The sequence below is a fragment of the Ictidomys tridecemlineatus genome, chromosome 2 (genome assembly GCF_052094955.1).
Source record: "Ictidomys tridecemlineatus isolate mIctTri1 chromosome 2, mIctTri1.hap1, whole genome shotgun sequence".
Lineage (NCBI taxonomy): Eukaryota > Metazoa > Chordata > Mammalia > Rodentia > Sciuridae > Ictidomys > Ictidomys tridecemlineatus.
The window spans coordinates 231,901,725-231,926,001 of NC_135478.1; the positions used below are offsets into that span (position 1 = coordinate 231,901,725).

The window sequence follows — 24,277 nt, forward strand, 5'->3', positions numbered from 1 at the left end:
AGAAAAAATATTTTTTCCTGCTGTTGGAGCTAAATAAAGCATCCTTACAGCAGAAGGGTAGCTCTGTTTTGGCCACAGACAGAGTTTTCAAAGAAGGAGGAGCACACAGGCCACACCAATGCGGTGGTAACACTTTGGTTTAGAGGTACAAGAGATCCCAGGCACGTCCGTATTGGTGACTGAGGGGAGAAAGGTCTTGATGCCAAAGCTTTCCTAAGCACTTTAGCCAATTAAAGCTCTGACCTTGTGCTGCAGCAGAGGAAGCTGGACTAGGCGGAGAAGTTGGGCAGGGAATATTCTCATGGCAGGTAGGGGGATTTCCAAGAAGGGGTCTTGAGATCCAACTCCACCTCTCACCTCTGAGTACCAACAACTGAGGTGCCACCCAGCAGAAGGCCAGCCTTGGTCCCACAGAGGCCTAACTAAGGCACTACTCAGCCCACCAGCCCCTGGAGGCCCTGGCACTTCTAGGAGAGCCAGCAGCGGCAGCAGGCTTGGCAGTGCTCTGGCTCCTTCCTGTCCACACGCCCGAGCAGGCCCTATTCTTCACACCACTCGGCAAAACATACTGACTGTGCTTGAACCACGAGCCGAGCTGGAGGGCTTCTAGATTAAGTTAGCTTGAGTCCATTCTGACAGCAAAAACCAAAGGGGTAGCAACATTCCAGAATCAGAGAATGGCTTAGAAGTCAGGAAAGAAACTGCTAGAGATGATCACTGGACTTTAGGGGATAAGTTTCTGTCAGTTTTGAAAGGTGAATTTTGATCCAGGTGGAACCAGTTTTCCCCAGGGAACTGGGAAAGTCAGGGATTTCGGTGAGGAAAGTTGGAGAGTTGCTAGACCCATCGAATGAAGTTGCAAAATTATGTGCAATTCATTTGCAATGGGTAATCTGCCATTTCTTTCCATTGCTCTAGAGTAGCTCAACACTCTAAAAGTCAGATCGGGAATGGGATGTATGGTTGACACACAGGGGTAAGCTAAGCATTAAAGCGGATACTCAGCTATGGTCTCTCCCAATTTGCTGTGAGGCTGTCTCCCTTTCTGACCCTTCTCTCCAAATCTAACCCAACACTGGAGGCAAGAGAAGGAATAAAAGGCAGACACTGTGTACCTTGTGTGCCGACAGCCAGACTTTATTACTGATGTGCTCCTTCTGAATTCAAGACTGAACACCAAAGGACATCTCTGCAGGTGTCTACCTAAGTGTCTGACTGTCCCAACTTCACTGAGTTTAGCTACAAGAAACATTGTTCTGTTAACAAGAATCTCATTCCATCTTATTCAAGACCTCAAGCTCCTACTTATTTATCAAATAGTTAAACTTTCTCAGCTTGATATTCAAAGAAAGCTGGAGTCACGTTTTCTTTGGTTCACCTTCAAAAACCTGCCTTTTTGTTTTGTTTAATTTTTTATTTGTTTTAATTAGTTACACATGACAGTACAATGACCTTGACATATCATACATTTGAATCAGATGGGACACAATTTCTCCTTTTTCTGAGTGTACAGGTTGCAGAGTCATACTGGTCATACAGTTCCGTAGATACACACAATAATAATAGGTAGAGAGAAGAGATGGGAGGGGAGGGAGGGGGGAAAGGATGGACAGTAGAAAAACCTGCCTTTTATCTCACTCCTGCCAAGCCAAACAAAACAGCCACTACTACAAACAACTGTGCTCTTTTTTGTTTACTTCTTATCTTCCCTACTTCCTCCTCCTGCCAGCTCCTCTGAAGAGCTGGTGCTGGACAATGAACCACACACGCCCAAGTCCAAGGGCTCCTCCACCTACACCACCTCCAGTCTCACCCTCTCCCCACAAGCCTTAAATGCTCCTCCGCTGGACAGGGCCAACTCCTGCACCCTGCCTCTTAGTCCACCCCTTAGGGTTACGGGGCTTCTATCTTCTCAGCATCAGAGTATTCTTACTTAGACACCATCTGTGACCGGTTCATCAGCTGAGCCAATAAACAATAGTCCTGATATTTTCCAGTCAGTACACTATATCAAATCCACATTTTAAACACATCAAACAAACTTCCACTTTCTAACAAAGCCTTTAAAAAATTATGAGAAATGACTGTCTGGTAATAGAAGATATAGCCAGATCTTCCAACCAACCAAAATTGATGAAAAGGGGCCAAGTATTCTTAAAATACTGTTAGCATACATATGTATCTATAAAAACGTTTTATAAGTTACACATTTCTATAAAAGTAGACATTTGCAAGAATATAAACAAAGGCAGTCACAAGGAGAATGAAGATTTACCTTCCACTTTATGCATTTCCTTAGTTTTGAGATTCCTTATGAGAAATGTAAATTACTTTTCTAATTATTATTGTAACTTAGGATTGAACATAAGAAAATGTTCTAATACAGAAGTACTATTTTTATAAAGTAACTAAAACTGTAAAAATGGAATTTTCATAAATTAAATAATATTTTAACAATACTGTGAGAGAATGATAATTGGAAATAGGATTGTATTGCACACAAATAATCTATTCCAAATTTGATTTTAATGAAAATTTTTGGTATATTAAGTTTTAAAGGGAAAATACAACCATGCTGACCAAACTCTTTATGACTGAACATGGAAAATGACTCCCACCAGTGTTCCAGAATGAAAGTGCTCTTCTCCTGTGTGCAATGGTTCACACCTATAATCCCAGCAATTTGGGAGGCTGAGACTGCAGAATTCCAAGTTCAAATCCAGCCTCAGCAACTCAGTGAAGCCCCCCTCAAAAAAAACCAAACCGAAACAAAACAAAACAAAAAAAATGAACTAGAGTGGTGGCTCAGTGGTAAGATTAATCCCCATATTAAAAAAAAAAAAAGTAATCTGCTTTTCCAAAACCATTCACTAAGCTCACTGACACTTCTCAGGTGGGTCTGCCAGTGTGCTAGTGAATTCCTACTCCTGTTATTCTTTAAAAAAAAAAAAATATATATATATATATATATATATATATATATATATGTATATATTTGTTGTTGTTGTTGTAGGTGGACACAATACCTTTATTGTATTTTATGTGGTGCTGAGGATCGAATCCAGTGGCTCACGCATGGTAGGCGAGCGCTCTACCAGTGAGCCACAAGCCCAGCCCCTCCTGTCACTCTTAAACGCCAGGTTGACATCTAAAGCTGAACACTCACCAGTGCCAGGGGCCAGGGCAATTATACTCAAGTAAGTACAGCATCTTTACACACAGCCACACACGAGGGCAAGAGCAACCTGACACCTGGGAGCTCTGATTTCAGTCGCGGGCCATTCCTTCTGAAGAAAGCATGCATGGAGCACTTGTAGACCAGCTCCAGCCCTAGGGAACGAGAGGGGCTGGCATGGAGAGGGGAGAATAATGCCGGGCCTTCTGGATTCAAGAAAAAGACAACAGGGATATATTTGGCTAAAACCCTTGTAGATGAGGTGATAAAAGAACCTTTGTTTCTGAATTAATCAGTGACTGGGTCCCTGACACAGAACTCCTAAATTGTTGGAATTTCCTGGGTGACAGGCATTAATCGGGTGGTTCTAGAGGGCTCCTGGACAGCCTCCAGAGGGGGCTAGTTGTATTAAAGGGTTCTAGCCTCTGGCTAACAGCCTCTCCTCCCACTTCTGTGGAGGGGACAGGGTTAATGGTAGCTGACCATCAAAGGCTAAATGACTGAACCAGCCTGTGGCTATTTATTGATCCTGTACCGAAATGCAAAAGGATGGAGTTGGGAGAACTTCCAAGTTGTTGCACACACGGAGTGTGGTGTGGGACATATCTGAAGAGGGCACAGAAGCTCTGGTCCTCTTCCCCAGACCCAGACCCATGTTATTTCTTTATCCAGCTGGTCTTCTATATTCTTTTTGGTGTTCTTTGTAATATACCAGTAAATAAATACATGTTTCCTTGAGACTGTGAGCTAACGTAGAAAATTAATCAAACTCCTGGAAGGGGTTGTGGGAGCCCTGATTTATAAGTGGCTGGAAGGAGCACAGGTGACAACCTATTCCGTGCAACTGACATCTGAAGGGGAACAAACTTGCAGGACAGTCCTTAACCTTGGGGTCTGACATTAATTCTAGGCACACAGTGTCAAGATCAAATTGAATTATAGGACGCCCAGCTATTGTTGGCTGTTGCTTGGTGTGATGGCCTCTACCCAGCCCCCTAGCACCACCATATTTTGGTGATCATAGGTGAAGTGTTAATCATGAGAACAAAAGAGTGTGATTTTTTTTCTCCTATCACTTAAACAAGGCAAAGAAGAGAGAAGATTCTAAGCCACTGGGGATGGAGAGGGGAGGGGAGGAAGCCACAGTGCATCCTGACCATGTAAGGCACAATGTGTGAGGTCAGAATCTGAGGGGACGCTCTATAGAGGCCAATCTACCTGGAACTAGCAGAGAATTACGTGCATAAGAATGCAGCCTGCATTGTTAGAACGCATAAAGGATGGGTTTGAACACCAGGCAGCTCCTTGTAGAAGCATTCCAAGCACTCAATAGTTCTCGGGATTTTAATTTATAAATGGTTGTTTCAAAGTGCCAAAGAAAATGAGAGAATATATCATATTTGAAGAAAGTAAATCTTAACAAATTTCAAATTCTGTTCACTAGATAAAAAAATCTGCTTGTTGCTAATACATAATTCATGAACATTTGCTTGTTTCACAAAGCAGAATTTAAAGTAGTAAAGACATCATAGAGAAAGACCGGGACCCCAGAATAACAGAAAACATGTTCCCAAATCATATAAGAATGCATGAACATGTATCATTTAGTTTCAAATCTTATTCTCCAACTAAAAAAGTAGAAGTACTCAAATCTCTTTTAAGTTCCAACTGTAAAACAAGCTTTTATGTTTGTTATTTGTATTACCTCTATGAAGCAGAAGTAGTCATTATAATGTTACTCAAGTTTCTATTTTTGAGTCAACACCACCCAAAAATTTCTTTTCAGATGTTATCTTTCAAAAGAACAAAGATTCTTCAGTAGTGCAAAATAATACAAATAAGAAATAAAATAAAAAGAACAAAAGCCTATTTTAGGTCCTAATAAGCTGTTGATACTCATTTTACTTAGAAAATTAAACCAAATACACAAAGACAGACTGCTTAACTATGCCAGGAACTGAACATCCAGTTCCATGCTCCGTGCACACGAGAACCCTTTGATCATCAATGCCTCTACCTAGCAGATGAGCAGCAGATAAGGAGGGATCCGGACTTGGGGGACTCCAAAGTCCTTCCCGTTACACCCTGCTGAAGTATTAAGGATGAAACGAACTTACAAACTGGTCAAAAATTTCTAATTTAGTATTTTTTCCATTTCTGAGCATTAAAAATATAATTTGGAATAACATGTAAAGTTGAAGTTAAATAAAGGAACGGCTTTCTTCAAACAATGCTCCCCTTGAAGACCAACATTAACAATCAGCACTTTTGCAGAGTTTTCCACTCAAAAATGCCATACTTCAAGCAGACACGAGCAGTACACCACAAACAGCACAGCAGGGAGGGAGGGCTCTCAAACCCTGCCAGTACCAAGGGGCCAAAGCATGCAGCACAAAGTCATCCTGCCCACTTCTCTTTACGAGAAAAATCTAGGGTCCCTTTAGATAGGTAACATCAGGGAAGCGCAAAGAGATACCAAACTAATTCTACTGTTCCTGAAGCTGTTAGGTCGGTGGTGGCAACTTGGTGGCCACTTAGAATAAAGCAGCCCACACGGGAAAGGAACATCAATCAGATGCCAGTGGAAACGCCTGTCAATCAGCCAGATCTCCTAACTAATGCCTGTCAATCAGCAGGACCCCTGGCCAATCCTGGAGTTCAGCCAATTCCTCTGACCAACTCCAAGGGGGCAAGGGACCCTAAAAACACCTTTTCCTGTCCCAAGCCCTTTCCTTCCTGCTGTAAGCCCCATAAAAGTCCAGTCCGGTCGAGCTTCCACACGGTTTCTCCTCAGACCCTTCTCCTGTCCCCTCTGTGGGTCGGATCGAGTTCCTCCCGGGAGTGATGTCTGAATAAAGCCTCGTTCAGTGGCCCTTTTAAATCTGCCTCCTTTGGCCGCTGCCCGCCTTGCCTGATCTGACAGAAGCATCACTGATTTAATACCTTTAAGAAAAACTTAAAAGATAAAGGGATACATTGATGATTTAGAAATAAAATTTACTAGTTCATGTTCTTCCTTGTTCCAAGGATTTGAGCTTTGCCCCACTCTAAATACCTTTAGACAATATCTTGAAACAACACAAGCCCCACAAGATTCTTACTTGCAGCAATGTTGCAGAGGAAGAATTTTCTCACCATCTGGGACCACACTGGAGGAGCTAAAGAAGGACCCCAGGCTTCAGGCACAGCACTGCTGATATGCCCTGGGGCAGGGAGGTGGGGAGGCTCTGAAAGACAGGATCGGGAAGTACTGGTCACCTGAACACACCAACCTTCCTATACCACTGTGCAGTTCTACATATGTCTACAAACTGCAAAAACTGAAACAGGGAGTTTTGTTTCCTTGTCTAAAACCAACAGTTTCAAAAATAGGATAGATGAGGCAACAAGAACATAACCATAAGTCCTATGAAAACATTAGATAACTGTTCTCTATTAGTTATTATATCACAAGAGAAAGTCATTTTGTAGGGGATGGAAGCAATCGATGCTCACAGCGCTGGAAAGCACACTGCAGGTTCACTTAGTAGGCCTGCATTCACAGAATTCAATCCGGACAGATACTAACTAAAGGTCTGTAAATGTTTAAATTGCTTAATACTGTTTAGTCTCCATACAAATTAGTCTTAAAATCTGAATAAATGGGGGAAAGCCTTGCAGAAAGTTGAAATTTCCAACAGAGTTTTGGTTCATAACACAAAGCAACCAAAAGGCGTCCAAGGTTCCAATGTCATAGAACATCTTCCTGGAGAGCCTAGGATTTAGAAACTAGTGTTACTGAGAGGCCAGCACAGATTTGTGACCTCCCATCTTTTCATATTCAAACTTCTTTACCAATTTCCCAGCCTGACTGTCTCTCCTCAAGGCCCTCGATTTCAGTCTGCCCCTCTCCATCTTCTTGAGAGCCAAGTCAGTATTCATGGTAAGCAGAAACAGGCACAAGAAATCTTAATGTGAAAGGTATTTTTCCTAAGATACTGGGATTTTTTTTCCAAACAGCTGCTTCTGTATAGAAAAAGTATTCAACGTTAAAAGGCTATGAAGAAGTGTGTTTCTCTGAAAATATGTGAATCCTGGAACTCATACTGTCAGTGTCTGAATAGCTACTGTCCATGCTAAAAATGAAGTGTATAAAGGAGCTGTTTTACATATTTATAGTCTACATAAAAAGCAGGCCGTTGTTCACATAGTAAATAAAGCAACTGATCTGCCAGAAAACCCATAAGGCCACACTGTTCTTAATGGTTCTGTCGGCTTTATGTGGATGTTGGTCACTGCTCCAGTGTAATCTGACTCACCAAATACAAGGCTGCCTGCCTCCTGACAAGAAACATCTTCAAAATACTCTGCTAGGAGAAATTACCCTCGGAAAGGTGAAAAAGCATTAACACACTGATGTCCTTCCCTGAGACCATAGGTAGTGACCACCGCCACTCCCTATTCTCCCACAAATCACCTGTGACTTTCCTACGTCATTTCAAACTGACAGCTGGAACAGGGAGGGCTGCTGACAAAGGAATGCTGGCCAAGCCACTGCTTGAGACACTGCTCCTGGCTACAGAGGAGCAGTGGCAGCAGACAGGTCAGCATCTGGGCACTTTTGTCTACAAAGTGCTTGCTGAAGAGTGTCTATCTTCAATAATTTGTTCCTATTTCTTTGTTATATGAATGACCATTATCTATTCTTGTAGATCAAGAAAGAGTAAAGGAAAAATTTAAAAACTAGGTCAGTCCCAGTATACCTTGTATAACAAAGCTATCTAAATTTTATTTGAAAACCAATTCTTTTTTGTTGTTATTGTTACTGGGGATTGAACCCAGGGGTACTCTATCACTAAGCTATGTACCCAGCCCCTTTTATTTTTAGCTTTTTTGGTACCAGAGATCGAACCCAGGGGCACTTTAAGCACTGAGTTACATCCCCAATCCTTCTTATTTTTATTTTGAAGGATGGTCTCATTCAGTTGCTGAGGGCCTCACTATGTTGCTGAGAGTGGCCTCTAACTTGCAATCCTCTTGCCTCAGCCTCCCAAATAGCTGGAATTACAGGCATGTACCACCACATCTGACCCAATTCTTATTTCTAATTTGCTAAGAGAATGCACATTGAATTTAGTGTTACATCTGACATACACTATGCATTCATCCATTTTTCGTGGAGAGGGGGCTTAAATTTCAATGCATGTATGGAATGGAAGACAGGACTAATATTAAATGCAGAGTCAAAACAGGAATACCTCATAACCCAGAGTCAGGAGCACAGCAAGACAGCTCTTCAAAAACACTGAGAGTTACTTAATGACATTTTCCAAAAAGTTAAAGTATACTCTGACAAAACTCAGGTCCTCAGACACCCTTCTGCCACTGCTAACAGAAAGAAAAGTCAAACGAGCAGATTATTGATAATCTTGATATAAATTGAGGTTTGGGCATGAGTTACAGCAATCTCACAAATTAAAATGAGTCCAAGAGGAGGAAGCCTGTGTTCTTTCTCATCGTCTTCATTTAAACGTGTCAGACAATCTGGTTGGTGTTTATCTTATTTCAAATCACAAACTGCTATCAAACACATGCTTGTGTTTTGACTGGAATGGCCTGGGAGGACTGCAGCTAGAGTTCACTGCACATCTGCCTCTCTGGAATCAATTCAGACCTGTTCTGACCTGTGCGCGCACACACACGTACAACACTGAGACTGTGAAGGCAGTGACACAAGTGGCAGGAATGTCCAACATCTGTGTGGCTTCAGGAGTAACATCAGGCTACAATTTTACTCTAAAGGTTTTGTTCTCAAGAAGTAGGTTCATATTATTTCCTGAGGGATTAATGTCACCCTCTCAGATAGCAAATATCTCAAGAGTTGTGAGAATAAAGTCAGGAATTGGCCTATTGTTTCCAATCTTTTTAATCCTTTCTTTGTATACAAAGAAACAGTAGGTAATCTGACTCAAGGACTTTGCACTTTTACACTAGGACTTTTTTTCTGATTATAACCATTTACCTTTTCTGGGTGTTTAATATCAAGATCATATTTATCTATCCCCATAATGGCTGTTTGCCACACTTATTATTAACTGTGATGTCAATATGGAAATATTTAAAAAGCCTACAATTTTGGTATTACATTCATAATCCAGAGAGAATAGCAAGGTTTGCTCTATCATTTGCTGTTTTCCATGTAAGATACTGAATGACAGGAAATCTCAGGAGGAAAATTATATAATTTTGTATGTCTCCTGATAAAATTCCCGAGTTTCTTCACTTCTTCTTGGAAAGTCTATTAATGTATCCATAATGAGATCATAAGATCATGGTGATAAAAAAAAAAAAATAGGTACTTGGTGTTTATCCTGGTTCCTGACACAGAGCTCCCAAGTCCCTTGCAATTTGGGGTGACAGAAGCTCCTCTTGTTCTAATCAGGAGACTCTTGGTGGGTCTGTGGACAGTCTCAGGAAGGGGCTGCCCACTAGAACCACCAAGGCAGGACCAGAGGTTAGGATGTCCAGCTCTTCCCTACCCTCCAGTGGTCAGCGCTGCACTGCAAACTGAAACCTGCATGGAAACACCTAGACGACAGGTCCCGGGAACTCCCCAGTGGGTGAACACAGGGGTGATGGGGTGCGGTGTGCCCAGAGAGGGCTAGGAAGTTCCGCACCACACCCCAGCACCTGTCCCCATGGGTCTCTTCCGCCTGGTGTTCCTGCCTCGCCTTCTTTGTGATAAACTGGGGAGGGTAATAAAGTGCTTCCCTCAGTTCCAGAAATTACCAAACTTGAGGGGGTTTGTGGAACTCTGAATTTGAGGTTGGCTAGGAAGAAGTGTGGGTAGTCTGGGCAGCCCATTTGCAGCTGGCTTTGGAAGTGGGGGCAGTGCTGGGGGCCAAGCCCTTCACCTGTGGATCTGACGTAACCCGGTTGGTGTCGGCCACACCAGCCAGTGTCCACAGAGTAAGTGGAATTGTTTTTGGGTGAAAAAAAACCCCTGCACCTGTGGTGTCAGAGGTGTTCTGAGCTCAGAATCATCCGCAAGGATTTTAAAAAATATAATTATAGGGGCTAGGGATGTGGCTCAAGCAGTAGCACGCTCGCCTGGCATGCATGCGGCCCGGGTTCGATCCTCAGCACCACATACCAACAAAGATGTTGTGTCTGCCGATAACTAAAAAATAAATATTAAAAAATTCTCTCTCTCTCTCTAAATATATATATATATATATATATATAAACAATTATAGAAGTTGTAAAAGCACAGAAAGGCCCTTTATGCTGTCCACCCAGTTTCCTCCAGGGCTTATCTTACACGATCACACTAACACCATAAAACCAGAGGATGGACACTGGCGCCTGCCCTCCACCACAGGGCCCTGGGTCATGGCCATCACAGTTGAGACACAGACCTGCCCCACTGCCTCCCCCAGAGCACACTACCACTGACTGCCCCCACCATCCCACCCTAGCCACCACGTCGAGCTCCCTCTCTACAACACTGGCATTTTAAGAACAGTGTGTAAGTAGCCCAGACTGCATGACCCTTGGAGACTGACTTCTTGGCCCACCCAGAGCCTCTGAGGCCTGTCAGTTTGCCCCGTTCCTGTCCCCTTTAAATGCCAAGTGGTATTTTGCGGTGTAGTTGTAACACTTTGTTTGACCATTTGCCTACTGAAGGGCATCCTGATGGTTCTGTTTTTGACTATTACACATACACAACGCCTACTTATGTAAAGGTTTTTGTGCACATGTATATTTCACTTCTCCAAAAAAATGTCCAGGGGTGTGACTGCTGAACCACATACTGAGGGTGTGTTCCACAAAACTACTTTCCAGAGTGTCTATACCATTTTGTGTCCCCTCCAGCAGTATTATGATAGATGGTTTATTGTCACTATCTTATTATATTTTAGCTGTTCTAGTAGGTATGAAGTGAGAATTCATTTTAGAATCTTAAAAAATTCTAAAATTTACATTTAACATTAGACATTTTAAGTGTATAACTGAGTGGTATTAAACATATTCTCTATTGTACAACTGTTACCATGATCCATCTGCAGAACTCCCTCCCATAAATAAATAAATAAATAGTCCTTTTTACTGTAGTTCATTTATTTTAATCAGATATTTCCCAAAACAATGGAACCAAGTAAGTAACTTCAGAGGCCCAGAAGTAAAAGAGGAACCTAATTCAGAGCTCACAGACCTTTCTCAAGAGGAATTTGTCAAACTCTTAAGTTACCGCTGAATAGCAAAAATAGAGCTTTAGGCACACTTCTTGTACTGAGACACCACAACCAGACTCCGCCATGGGCTGGGGACTCAGGAGCCGGTGCCGATTCGTAACTAGACAGACACAGGTGGCAGAAGCTCACTGGGCTGAGGCAGCCTGCTCCCACTCTGCCTCTCAGAGTTGCAGAACATCCTTCAGAGCAGGGGGGCGACTGTTCGCACTCACTTCTCTGAGACTGCCGACTTCTCCACAATGCAAACATTCCTGCCACAGCCAATTTCAAGCTGTCAAACAATCTCATTGAATGCAGAATTGGGAAGAAACGCACAAAATCATGTGAAAGTGGTGTTAGTCATTAGGGAAATGGATATCAGAACCACCATGAGATGCCACTTCACTAGAATAGATACATTAAAAAAAAAGTTGGCAGGGATGTGGAGGAACCAGCACCTGTATATGTTGCTGATAAGAAAGTAAAACGGTGCAGACGTTGTGGGGAACAGTTTGACGTTCATTCCTCAAAGTGTAAACCCTGGTGTACACCTGAGAATTGGAAAGAAGTGTGCAAACAAAAATGTGGACACTGATTTTTATAGCAGCACCATTCAAATAGCCAAAAGATGGAGCAGCCCAAATAGCCACCCATGAATGAATGGACAAACTGGTATATCCAGAAAATGGGATATTATTCAGTCTTCAAAGAAATTAATTAGTAATTCATGTTTTTGTGATAAGCTTAAAAAATATGCTAAGTGAAATAAGCCAGAAACAAAAGTCACATATTACATGAAATATCCGGAATAGGGAACATCCCAAGAGGCAGAAAGTAGGTGAGTGGCAGGTACTCAACATCTGAGAACAGTCATGTGCCCCACCCTGGTCCTGCTCCTGCAAACTGCCCTTCTTGGCCTCAGCACAGGCAGTCTTCCTGCACTTTCTGCCACTCCTCTCCTCCTTCCTGGCCTCCCACCGCTGTTCCAGGGAGGGTGGGCACCCCTTCCTTCCTCTGGCCATCTGGTATTACTCCACCTCTGTCTTGCCAAACCCCCTTTCTAAAACTTTGCTTCACACACAAAACCACTCACTCCCTTATTTCTCCTAGTATAAAATCTCAACTGAAGTTATTAAGAAAAGCAACACTTCATATTACCTACTGGATATATTCTAAGATCTTCATATATGTGGGAAAACATACCTAGAAATTGTATTGTCATTTTTGTATCAGATTATACATCAATTTTTTGGTTTTAAAATCCTAGTACTTAGATACTTAGATATTTTATATAATCCCATGCTAGGCATTTAAGGATTTATAGTAGAATTGAAACAAATCAATAATCTGAATAGGCAATTCACTTCTAATATGTCCATTAATGGGTACGCTATAATTGACAAAGTGGGTGTACAAAGGCCTAGTAAAATGAGTAATTAATAATTCACTGTTTCAACAGTCTGCCTAGGTTAACTGAGCACAAACCATATGCAAAAGCACTATGCTAGATGCTATAGTAGATATAATTATTAAAGATTAAACTAAAAGCTTTAATAAATATATAAACAAAGTTTTATAAGAGAAGTGAGAGTATCACTCAGATTAATAATTTTAGCAGTTTGATAGTTGGTGTTTCAATGGGAGCTGCATAATTCTAATCCAGAGTGCAAAATGCTCTCCGGCCTGAGACTCACAGCATGAATCGGGCTGGGCTGGGCTGGGCATGTTCTTTTCTCACACCAATGATTTACTTCCCACAGATCTATGTTACTCTGGGAAACCTAAATCACATCAATTCCTCAGATGTAAACAGAAGGAAGCAACTCCACATTTAACACAGGCTAAAATTAAACTATATTGCACCTGACCCAGAAATAGGATGTGCGTTTTCAAATCCTATGTTAGTCACTGACCAATACTTACTCACACAAGGATGGAAAAGAAAATCAGACTAAACTGTAGGATACAAAGCATTCACATATAGTTTCAACTCTTATCCACTGCTTCAGGGTGGAAGCTGGATGAGGGGAGGGAGGGGTTACCATGTCCTGGGCAGTACTTGTTGGAAGGAAGCAGAAGATAGAAAAACTGGCCCAAAGCAAGGATGCAGGGTCCTTGGAAATATTTTAGGGCTATGCAGGCAAAAGGAGAAAAGAAAGTGAAATTGTAAGGCATGCTTTTAAGTGTTAAAATAACAAAGCCTTTTGGTAGATAAATTCTTAGCAACAACACAAAATAAATAAACTGCAGTGAAACAGAAACAGAAAAATTCCAAGGTTCAACTGCTCCACTCCAATCCAGCAGGGCAGGAAGGGGGCCAAGAAAACACTGTGGCCGGAAAAGTGACTCAGGCCCAGCACTGAGAGGGCTCAGGGACATCAGGCACAGCAGCCTCAGGTGGCTGCCCAGGGCAACGCCTGTCTATTCACCCGCATTCAGGGTTTCACTTCCCTCTTCCCTCTTCCCATTCCAGCCTTACAATCAGACACCACCTTCCTGATGAGGAAGGCAGGTCAACAGGTGCCTGACCCAGCCAAGGGCACAGTTAGGTTGAGGGAGCACCCTCAGAGGGTCTGCCTGAATTGTGCGGCCTCTATAGTGTGCTTTCACAGTTAGAAACACTGCCAAAAGACATGATGTTGGCCACAGGGGCAGCTGCATTCACAGAAGGACAAGACCATCCAGCAAGTCTCAGACATCTCAAAGCAGCCATCACTTTATTGTGCTAAAACCACTACTTCAATTAAGAACATTCCTGTTAACAGATTTTAATATCCCACACAGAAGAGGAAAAGCAACCCAATCCTCACTGGAGTAGGAATGCCTTTCCCCTAAAGGTTATTTCCCCAAGAAGAGATGTGGATAAACCTATGAAGACTTTTAACATCTTGCCGTTCAAAAACAAACACTATCTTCTACAATTAAGACTTTTCTTAAAAATTATCATTCTACTCTAATGATTCAAAATAGTTCATGTAGCCTCTAGATACAGAGCTACCAAATAGCTCAATATGAATCTGTAGCTTAAAAACATCAAATTAAATAATATCTCATATGCTATTTTTATCACTTCTCACCATGTATCTAACAATCTTTTTCTTCTTGGTACCAGGGATTGAACACCCAGGTGCGCTTAACCACTGAGCCACAGCCCCAGACCTTTTTATGTTTTATTTAGAGACAGGGTCTAGCTAAGTTGCTGAGGCTGGCTTTGAACTTCTGATCCTCCTGCCTCCGCCTCCTTAGCCACTAGGATTACAGGCATGCGCCACTGTGCCCAGTCATCTCATCTTTTTTTCAATTGTGTCCATCAGATGTCATTTAAATGAAGGATGATATTTACATAAAATGAATAATTGCAATAATCACAGTCATTTCTGAATAATGAGATAATGTTCAATGAAGAAAGGAAGACACTAACATACATACACATACACTGTACAAACTTTTCAAAGATTAAGGAAATCGAACAACTTGTTACTAGTAGTTATCACTAGCCAGGATTCCAGGCATTCTTCTCACATCAGAAAATCACGTTTTTAAAACCCTTCTAGATACAACATAACGTAATACATCTATCACAGAGCATTCATTAAAAGTAAAGGATCCTCACTATATGATTAAGCAAATTAAAAAAAAAACCCTTCAAGTTCATTTCCATGACCACTTTACAAATGAAAAGGAAGCCTCCTGAACACCACCCTGTTAGTTTTTACTCTGGCCACTGGGGTCCTCACTAAAGCTCTTGTGTAGTCACCAGGTGCTGGGCAGGACACAGAAGACAGAGAAGCTGCACTGGTACTTTCACCAGATCACTCTGCTGAGATCTGCTAAAAAGATACCTCACTGAACCCCAGATCCAGTAGAAATGACCATAAACTGCCCAGCAGAAAAATAAGTAAAGGTGGCATGGCACAGAATCAGGGGCTGAGAATGTAGCTCAGCAACACCCTGGGTTTGATCCCCAGCACCGCACAAACAAAAGAATTAAAAGAAAAGACGATGACCCATAGGCACAATTAGATCACCAAACAAATTTTAATTCTCAAGAAACCATTTGTTTTAAAATAGACTGATTTAAAGAGCTGAGCTATTACCTTAGTAAATGCACAAAATGCCCTAAGTGCTTGCTTTTGCAGCACATACACCAAAATTGGAATGATACAGGGATGTGTGTGGCCCTTGTGCAAGGATGACATGCAAATTTGTGAAGCGTTCCATATTTTTCAGCACACTATATCAATACATGCATACCCATGCTTACAGCAGCATGATTCACAAAAGCCAAACCATGGAACCAGCTTGAGAGTCTGTCAAAGGATGAATAGACAAAGAAAAGGTGGTGTATACCCACAATGGAGTTTTCCTGAGCCATAAAGAAAAATGAAATTATGTCATCTGCAGGAAAATGGATAGACCTTGAAAACATTATGTTAAGCGAAATAAGCCAAACTCAGAAGGTCAAGTGTGTTTTGTCTCCTATGTGGAAGCTAGAGAGGAAAAAGGCAAAGAAAAGTGTGGGGGAATCTCATGAAAATTCAAAGGAATATCAGTAGAATAGTGCAAATGACCTGGGGAGGGAAAAGGAGAGGGAAAGGGGAAATACTGGGTAAGGATAATTGGCCAAGTTGTTTGTTATATCACGTGCATGAATACTTAATAATAAAATTCCACCATTGTGTATAATTAAAATGCACCAATAAAGAAAATGTTTAAGAAATTTAAAGGTGTCCCAAATAGCACATTCTTTAAAAAATGAACAAAGTACTTCACCAACTGAGAGACCTAATAAAGGTTCCTTATGTTTCCACCATATTTAGGTATGAGGCCAGAAAATATTAATGTTCTAAACCAGATTTTACTAAACAAATGATTTCCAGTAGAATCAATCAGTACAAACTGAAAAATTCCCAATATATCCATTCATTTATAATTTTCTACCAACAACCATCATGAGTAAGTGTGATATGGGTATTTTTGACATACTTTCCCTAGATTAAAGGAAAATGACTTATGTATTACTTAAAAAAAAAAAAAAAAAAGCTGGGGGCAATGATGTGTGCCTGTAATCCCAGCAGCTCAGGAGCCTGAGGTAGGAGGCAAGTTCAAAGCCAGGTTCAGCAATTCAGTAAGGCCCTAAGCAACTTGGTGAGACAGTCTCAAAATAAAAAATAAAAATGGGCTAGGGATGTGGCTTTGCGGTTAAGCACCCCTGGGTTCAATCCCAGGTATTAAAAAAAATAAAAAAAATAAAAAAAGGAAAAGGAAAAAGCAGGGAGTAGAACAGAGATAATATCAAAGGATACAAAATTTCAGTTAGTAGGACTACTGCTCAAGAGTTCTATTGTGCAACATAAAAACTATGATTGATAACAATGTTATATATTCTTGATAATGGCTAAGTGATCTTAAAAGCGCTCTCAAAAAATAAGTATGTAAGGAAATGCATGTTAATCAATTTAGTCATTTGCAAAGTATACATACTTTTAAAAAATATACAAGAATACGGGCTGGGGTTGAGGCTCAGCGGCAGAGTGCTCGCCTAGCACGTGCAGGGCCCTGGGTTCGATCCTCAGCACCACATAAAAATAAATGAGTGGAATAAACGTATTGTGTCCAACTATACCTAATATATATATATATATATATATATATATATATATATATATATATATAAATCGTTTTTTAAAAAGTACAAGGATATGTATAATTTTGTTAATAAAAGTAAAAATAATTTTTAAAAAAGGACCCAAATTACCACTACCAGTATTGAATTTAAAATTGGGGCTAGGGCTGGGGATATAGCTCAGTTGGTAAAGTGCTTGCCTTGCAGGTACAAGGCTCTGGAATCACCAGCACCACAAAAAAATAAAATACAATAAATAAAATAAAATTGGGGTTATATACAGATTTGTTTGTTGCCACCTAATTAACTTTCTAAAATTTACGGCCTTATCTTCCTCATACTTGTGTCAGGCGCTGAGCACAATGCCTGGGGCACAGCACAGGATCACAGAAGACTGCCTCAGCGAATGAGTGCATCTGCAGACACTCGTCTTTAAGTTCTCAGAGAATGCTGGCCCAGTGAATGACTGAACCCACAGACACTCATTTTCAATCCACACACATAAATAAGGTTAGTTCCTTAGAATGTGATATATTCAAGTAAAAATTCACCGAAATAAATAGTTTGCTTTAAAAAGTTGTAAGACTTTTAAAATAGCTAAGAAAAGTAAATGAAGAAATATCAATGATGGGAAAAGACATGAGAAAACATCTGTAAATAAAACAAGTTTATGGAAATACCATCCATGCAGTAGATGATCATGGGCACAGTAACTGTTTCCGTAAGAACTATGCCCCACCCAGCTCTAAAGAACACCAGGTGACTCAGTGTTGAAGGCACAATAAGATCACTGAGTGTTCACTGAGAGCTATCTACTGAAGGAGGAGGGCAAGGTACTTTCAGGACCAAGACGCACAGGAAGGACACAATCCTGCAGAAATCCTCTCCTATGGTGACTAAAGCAAGAGGAAACCACACTGCACTACCAGTAGTTTTCCTCTTCTGATCTGACAAATGCTTAGATTTAAATACATTACTTTTTCCCTCTCCTGCCATGTCCAAACATTGTGTCTAAGCAACTTGGGAGTGGTTATGCTTAGGTACTAGTCTCTGCTAACTGGGAGAACTGCCCTGGGAGCCCACGTCTGACCAGTGGGAGCACTTCTCCCCTATACCTAATAGCCTGGGTGGGGTCCAGCGGGAGCACCTCTACCCTATACCTAATAGCCTGGGTGGGGTCCAGCGGGAGCACTTCTCCCCTATACCTAATAGCCTGGGTGGGGTCCAGCGGGAGCACCTCTACCCTATACCTAATAGCCTGGGTGGGGTCCAGCGGGAGCACCTCTACCCTATTTCTAAGAGCCTCGGTGGGATCCAGTGGGAGCACTTTCCTCCTTCTCCCAGAGAGCCTGAGTGGGTTACAGTGGGAGTATTGCTAGGCCAGCTGCAGCTCAGTTCCACCGTCTACTGTGAAGGAGTTATTACTTCCACAGAGTTCCCTTCTGAGAAGACCCAGAAACCCACCTTTGAACTGCCCTCCTGCACACTGCTGCTTTACTGGGCTCTGGAACTTCTGACCCATGGAACATGGCATGATTATCTTGCTGTTCCCTATGAATTCCATTCACATATATTTATGCACCACTTACCATTAAACCCTCCCCATCCTTTCTTTGAGCCCCATGACACTCTGGGGCAATCACCACAGGCCTTCTGAGTTTACCACATCTACCCTGAAAAGAGTATGGAGTAAACAGGATAATCTCTTATGCTTTGTGAAAACAGTACTCTGAATAGCTAAGCTATAGAATCAACCTAGGTGCCCTTTAATAGATGAAGGGATAAAGAAAATGTGGTACATATACGCATGGAATATTACTCAGCCATAAGGAAGAATGAAATTATAGAGACTATCATGCTCAGAGAAATAAGTCAATCCCCCAAAGCCAACATTGTCTAAAATGTAAATATCCCTAACTTTAAACTTAAGCTAAAATTGTATAAGTAAAAAGCACTTCGCAACCGATCGCCTTTTCACTCTTTCCCTCACTTATTTTGGCAGGGCTGGGGATCAAACTCAGAGCCTTATGGCACACTAGGCAAGCACTCTACTCCTTAATTACATTCCCAGCCCCACTCTTAGTTTTAAAAGAAATTCAATGTCTCTATTTCTTAACAGTGCTATCGAGATATAATTTACTTATTATCCAAGTCACTCATTTTAACTATACAACTCAATGGTTTTTAGTATATTCACAATATCTATTTCAAGAATAAATGCTGTGACCAATGCAGAAATCATGAAAATTCACAGAAAATGCCACAGATTCATTAGGCCAAATGATAACACTAAATTACGAGGCCATTTTCCATAACTCTTTCTTCATAGGACTTATAAATTATATAACTGTATGTATATCTTAATGCAAGTTTATATAAATTATATTTGATCTGTTTTCCCATCTTCAAATTTATAATGAGAATAATTTTAATCTGAACTAGAAATATTACTAAAACCACAGCATAACCAGAGCATACAGGCCAGTGGACACATATATCTTAAATTAAATTTTAAAAAAAATTTTTTAAGATGTTGGTGGACCTTTACTTTATTCATTTATTTACATGAAGTGCTGAGAATCGAACCCAGTGTCTCAAACAAGCTGGCAAGCACTCTACCACTGAGCCACAACCCTAAACCTAAATATATTTTTAATTTAAACAAAAACCAGGTATTTACTGCTTTAATATGTTCTAACTCAAACATATAGGTACATAACACAAAGCAATGAAACTGTCACGGTCCTTTCCTCCTTGCATCAAGGCCACAAAATGGGTGTGAACAAGAAACTCAGCAGCATCTACACCCTATTTGCAGTTCCTCTGGGATGTAAGGGCAAAAGTAGGGCTCCATTAAAAAAAAAAAAAAAAAAAAAACAAGTTCTGACTCCTCAATAAGCTATGCCAATTATTTTGTTATAAGTCTTCATAAAAAATTATGGAAGTATTAAGTAAATGATTAGAACTGACAAAAAAGCAAATGTTTGCCCTTTCCTTACATGGGACCACAGTGCATTCTTTTTCATTTTGTTCTTAGACTATACATATTAAATTTTGACCAGAGTTAAATTTTCCAGAACTTCCCAGAAGAACAATGGGAAAAAAAGTTGTCCCCAAAGAAAGTTTGTACATAACAGCACAGAAGAACATATCCAAGGAAGCTAACTCTGCTTTAATTCTATAATCCAAGTATTCAAGTAATAAAAGAGCAGTTGTTCGAACAGTTAAGTAATACTGCATGCAACAGATTTGGGCTTCCATATACTTGCAGCTATATCACCATTAAGATGTTGATGGATCTTTATTTTATTCATTTATTTACATGAAGTGCAAGAAAGTCACACCTATCCTACCAAGTTCTAATAACTAAATAAAAACGGCTGGGGCTGGGGCTCAGTGGCAGTGTGTTTGCCTAGCACATGTAAAGCACTGGGTTCGATCCTCAGCACCACATAAAAGATAAAAACATAAAGGTACTGAGTCCATTTATAACTAAAAATATTTTTAAGAAATAGCAATGGAAAATTATCCTTATTTTTATTTACCTCTATAAAAACTCAAGAATATTCTTTGCCCAGAGTCTAATTTTCTGTGGCTCCATTACATAGGGTAGACACAAAAAGCTCCATTTTCAATCCATCAAGCCTGCCAGGCCTTTTCCCTACTTTTGGAAAAAGAATATAAAAATGAATAATAACTGTCTATATAAAAGCTGTAGGACCAAATCTTTACAGCAATATCACATTAAGAGCCATTTTTCATGCCCTAATAGTCTCAACTCAGGAACAGTTATATATTTTTAAAAAGTATTAATATTCTTTAAGGATGTCATTGCAATATCCAGCCAAAATTTTTACTTTGCTAAATAAAAAGAAGACTGTCAGTGATGTACTCAAGGATGAAAATAGGAAGTCAGTTCCATATTAGTTCATGTTTTCCATGCTTCCACTTCACTATGAATCAGTCATCAATGACCCTAGAAAACACATTCCATCTTTGGGGTATACAAATAAATCTGATTCAATGCAAAATACCAGTCCAAAGTTCAGAAAGCCTAAGAAGCCAGAGTAAAAATCAAAGTCATAACTTTTCTTAGGCTTCTATCATTGAATTGCTCCTTGATCCCTGTGGCAGAACTTCAGGCATGCTTCCAGGTCATGCAACCCCCTGACATCTCCATCCAAAAACCTCTCAAAAGCCCTGGATATGATCACTGTCAAGTTTGATGAGAATCCTTAAAAGCAATCTAGGGGGGTGGGGGCTGTAGTTCAGTGACAGAGTTTTGCTTAGCATGTGTGTGAGGCACTGGGTTCGATCCTTAGCACTGTATAAAAATAAAAACAAACACAAATAAAGCATTCTTTTATTTTGATTTGTATATTGTCAATATACAACTACAAAAAAAAGCAATCAAGGCAAGTGTAAATATGTACATGTGTAACAGGAACTCAAATACAAATTTGGAATAAACAAGTGAAAAATTCTGGAGAAAATATAAATTCTTTGAGGTGAACATTATGGTTCATCAGTTTAAGTCACACAGATGAAAAACCCAAGAAAAGAATCTTTAGGTAATCATGTTTTTCATTTCACAAAAATTAGTTTTTTTTCAACGTGATAGCAATTTACTTAATTTACTAAGTGAAAACAGCCTGTTTCACAAAGCTTTTTTTTTTTTAAATGATATATTAGCCAATTAATTGCTTGCTCAATAACCAGGCATTTCTGAATGTTATCACCATCCTTTTCCTGTTAATTTCAGCATTACTTACGATGATGATTTGGTAACTTATCTACTACTTTGTTTTTAACTACTTTTCTAACAGGATGTAACTTAGATTCAACAGATACAAAGTGCTGGCTTCAGTGGATGTGGCTCTGCCAGCGATACACTGGCAGCAGCAGTGAAAACTGGAAAATCTGCGAGGCAGCTGCCTAGCATGCTTGAGGCCCTGGGTTTTTTGATCTTGAGTACCACCAGAGGGGTGGGGGGAAAGCCAATGACACAAGACACAAGATGTCACTTTAAAGTCCTTTTGCATTTCTGAAGTGTACCCTTTCTTGGTTTTTCTGAGGTTGGTTACTCTAACTTCCTGTTTTCTACAGGTCTCTAATGTTTCCCTGCTACTAGCTAAAACCTGTACCACAGTAGTTATTTTGATTTTTCCAAAATACATATCTCATAAATCTACAATGTACTGTCTAGATTTTAAGTTCCCAAAATCTCTGTTCTTATTCCAATTGCTATCTTTTTTTTTTTTTTTCCTGTGAGGTGCTGGGGTTTGAACCTAGGGCCTTGTGCATGGAGGCAAGCAGTCTGCCAACTGAGCTATATCCCCAGTACCTTATTCCAATTGCTATCTGTCATCATGAAATGTTATCCGTGGTGTCCCTCTTGATCTTGGACACTCCTGCCTTCTGGTTTTTGTCTGTCGGTCATTCGTGTCTGAAGTTGCATGCCTTACCATCGCAGGTGTCAACTAGCTGGAAAACAAGCTCTTCCTCCACCAAGAGAAAATGACCCTTCCGAAACTCACTGCTGGCTACCGTCTCACTATGCCAACTCATGGCTAAGAAAGAGGAGGGGAAAAAGGGGATGCCAACTCGATTAAATGCAATACTCCATATTATGTAGAAAATTGCTTGAGGTAAATAACCGTCAATCTCATTATTTAATTCTTCCAAAATTTCCTGCCACTCATTCATTCCCCCTGGATTCAGGATGATCCTACACAAAAGTGCTCCGTTTCACAACAGGGTACTTGCAGAAAGAAAAAAAGCAAGCGTTTCAGTCTTTCTGACATCAACAACCTTTCGGGGAACACTTACTACTCTTGAACTGTTTTAGAAACTACCCAAAACAACCGTCTTATGGACAGAAGAGAATATTAAGTTCTCTTCCCACTGGCTGTCACATTTGTCAAATCCCAGGAAAGGAAACTCCGCGCCCGAGGAACGCGCGGCCTGCGGGCCCACGCGCCGCCCCGCCACCTGCGCAGCCCGCGGCCGGGGACGCGGGGGCGGAGAGGCCAGGTGGGACTCGGCGCGAGCGCGGAAGCGGGAGGAACCTGCCCCTGGCTCGCACAGGTGCGCGGGGCTGCGGACCCGGCTCGGCGGGACCCGGGCGGTCGGCACTCACCCAGGCCGGCAGGTCGCAGGCGCGCACCCCCAGGCGCACGACGCGCTCCTCGTCCTCCAGCAGCGCCAGCGCGCGGCACAGGCGGCTGGCCTTGAGGCCGCGGCTCCGGCGGCACCAGGCGAGCAGCCCGAGCGCCAGCAGCACCCAGCTGAAGCTCAGCCCCAGGTAGCCGAGCGCGTACACCGGCAGCAGCAGCGCGAAGCTGCGCGCCAGCTGCGCCAGCAGCCCAGGCACGTCCACGCTCAGCGCGCCGCCGGGGGGCTCCGGCGCCGGGCGCTCCCGGGACTGGCCGGCGCCGGCCTCCGGGGCCTGCTCCCCGGCGCCGCTCATCGCCAGCCGCGCTGCGCTGTCCTCTGGGACGAGGAGGGCGCGGCGCTCCCGCGGAAGCCGCGCCACTCGAGCCCGCGAGCCAGCGACTCTCTGAGGCGACCGCCCGCCCCGCCGGGGAAGGGGTCTGACGCTCGACGTCACCACGCCGGCCCGGCCCCGCCCCCGCGCCAGCGCCCCTCCGAGGGGTCGGGCGGAGCCGCCGGAGGCTGGGCGGTGCGTGGCACGTGTCGCCAGGCCGGCCCCGCCCCGCCCCCTCGGAAGGGTCGGCCGAACCGCCGGAGGACGGGCGGCGTGACGTCATCGCGCCGAAGCGGTCCCGCCCCCGCGCCAGCGCCCCTCGGGGACCGGCCGAACCGCCGGAGGACGGGCGGGGTGACGTCATCGCGCCGGGCGGGCGGGCTCCGCGGAGGGGTGCGGCCGAGGCGGGCCGCGGGTGGGGTGGGGCCGGCGCCGGGCGCCGGGGTCCTGGCTCTGGGCGGGCGGGGCCGCCCCGCAGCGCCCCGTCGGCCGCTCGCGGTCCAGGAGAGCGGCTGGCAGCGGTGCTGCAGTCGGTGGAGGGTGTCCCCAGGAACGCCTCAGTCGTGGGCAGCGGAAGGGAGCCGGGCAGGCGCGGGGGGCAGGGCACCGCTGCGCGCTGAGGCTGGGCATCTCGGCGGGGGCGGTGGAACCCGCCGCCGAGGCGCCGGCTCGGCCCGACCTGGCCGGAGGAGAGCGATTTCCCTTTCTTTGCTCTTCACGGTGCCAGATTGTGGCATGTAAATGGCACATAGGTAAAAGGATGAGTCCAGCCCCTT

At 42.6% G+C, this 24,277-nt stretch overlaps 1 protein-coding gene and 1 non-coding gene across 5 annotated transcripts in view; one reads left to right on the forward strand and one right to left on the reverse strand.

Annotated features, from left to right (window-relative positions):
* The window catches only part of Esyt2 (extended synaptotagmin 2), a 77,359-nt gene extending 53,721 nt beyond the window's left edge, over window positions 1-23,638 (reverse strand). The window contains exon 1 of one of the 4 annotated variants that reach the window (XM_078040946.1): window positions 23,154-23,638. In XM_078040946.1, the coding sequence (XP_077897072.1) occupies window positions 23,154-23,483 (330 nt within the window). In that variant the 5' untranslated portion in view covers window positions 23,484-23,638. Of the gene's footprint in view, window positions 1-6,276; window positions 6,375-23,153 lie in introns of those variants that run through there. The other 3 variants (XM_078040948.1, XM_078040947.1, XM_078040949.1) reach the window with 3 other exon arrangements.
* LOC120892071 (U6 spliceosomal RNA) lies at window positions 15,512-15,615 on the forward strand. Its single transcript, XR_005736742.1, has one exon. It is a non-coding gene; the product is annotated as a U6 spliceosomal RNA (small nuclear RNA).
* Window positions 23,639-24,277: the final 639 nt, after the last annotated feature.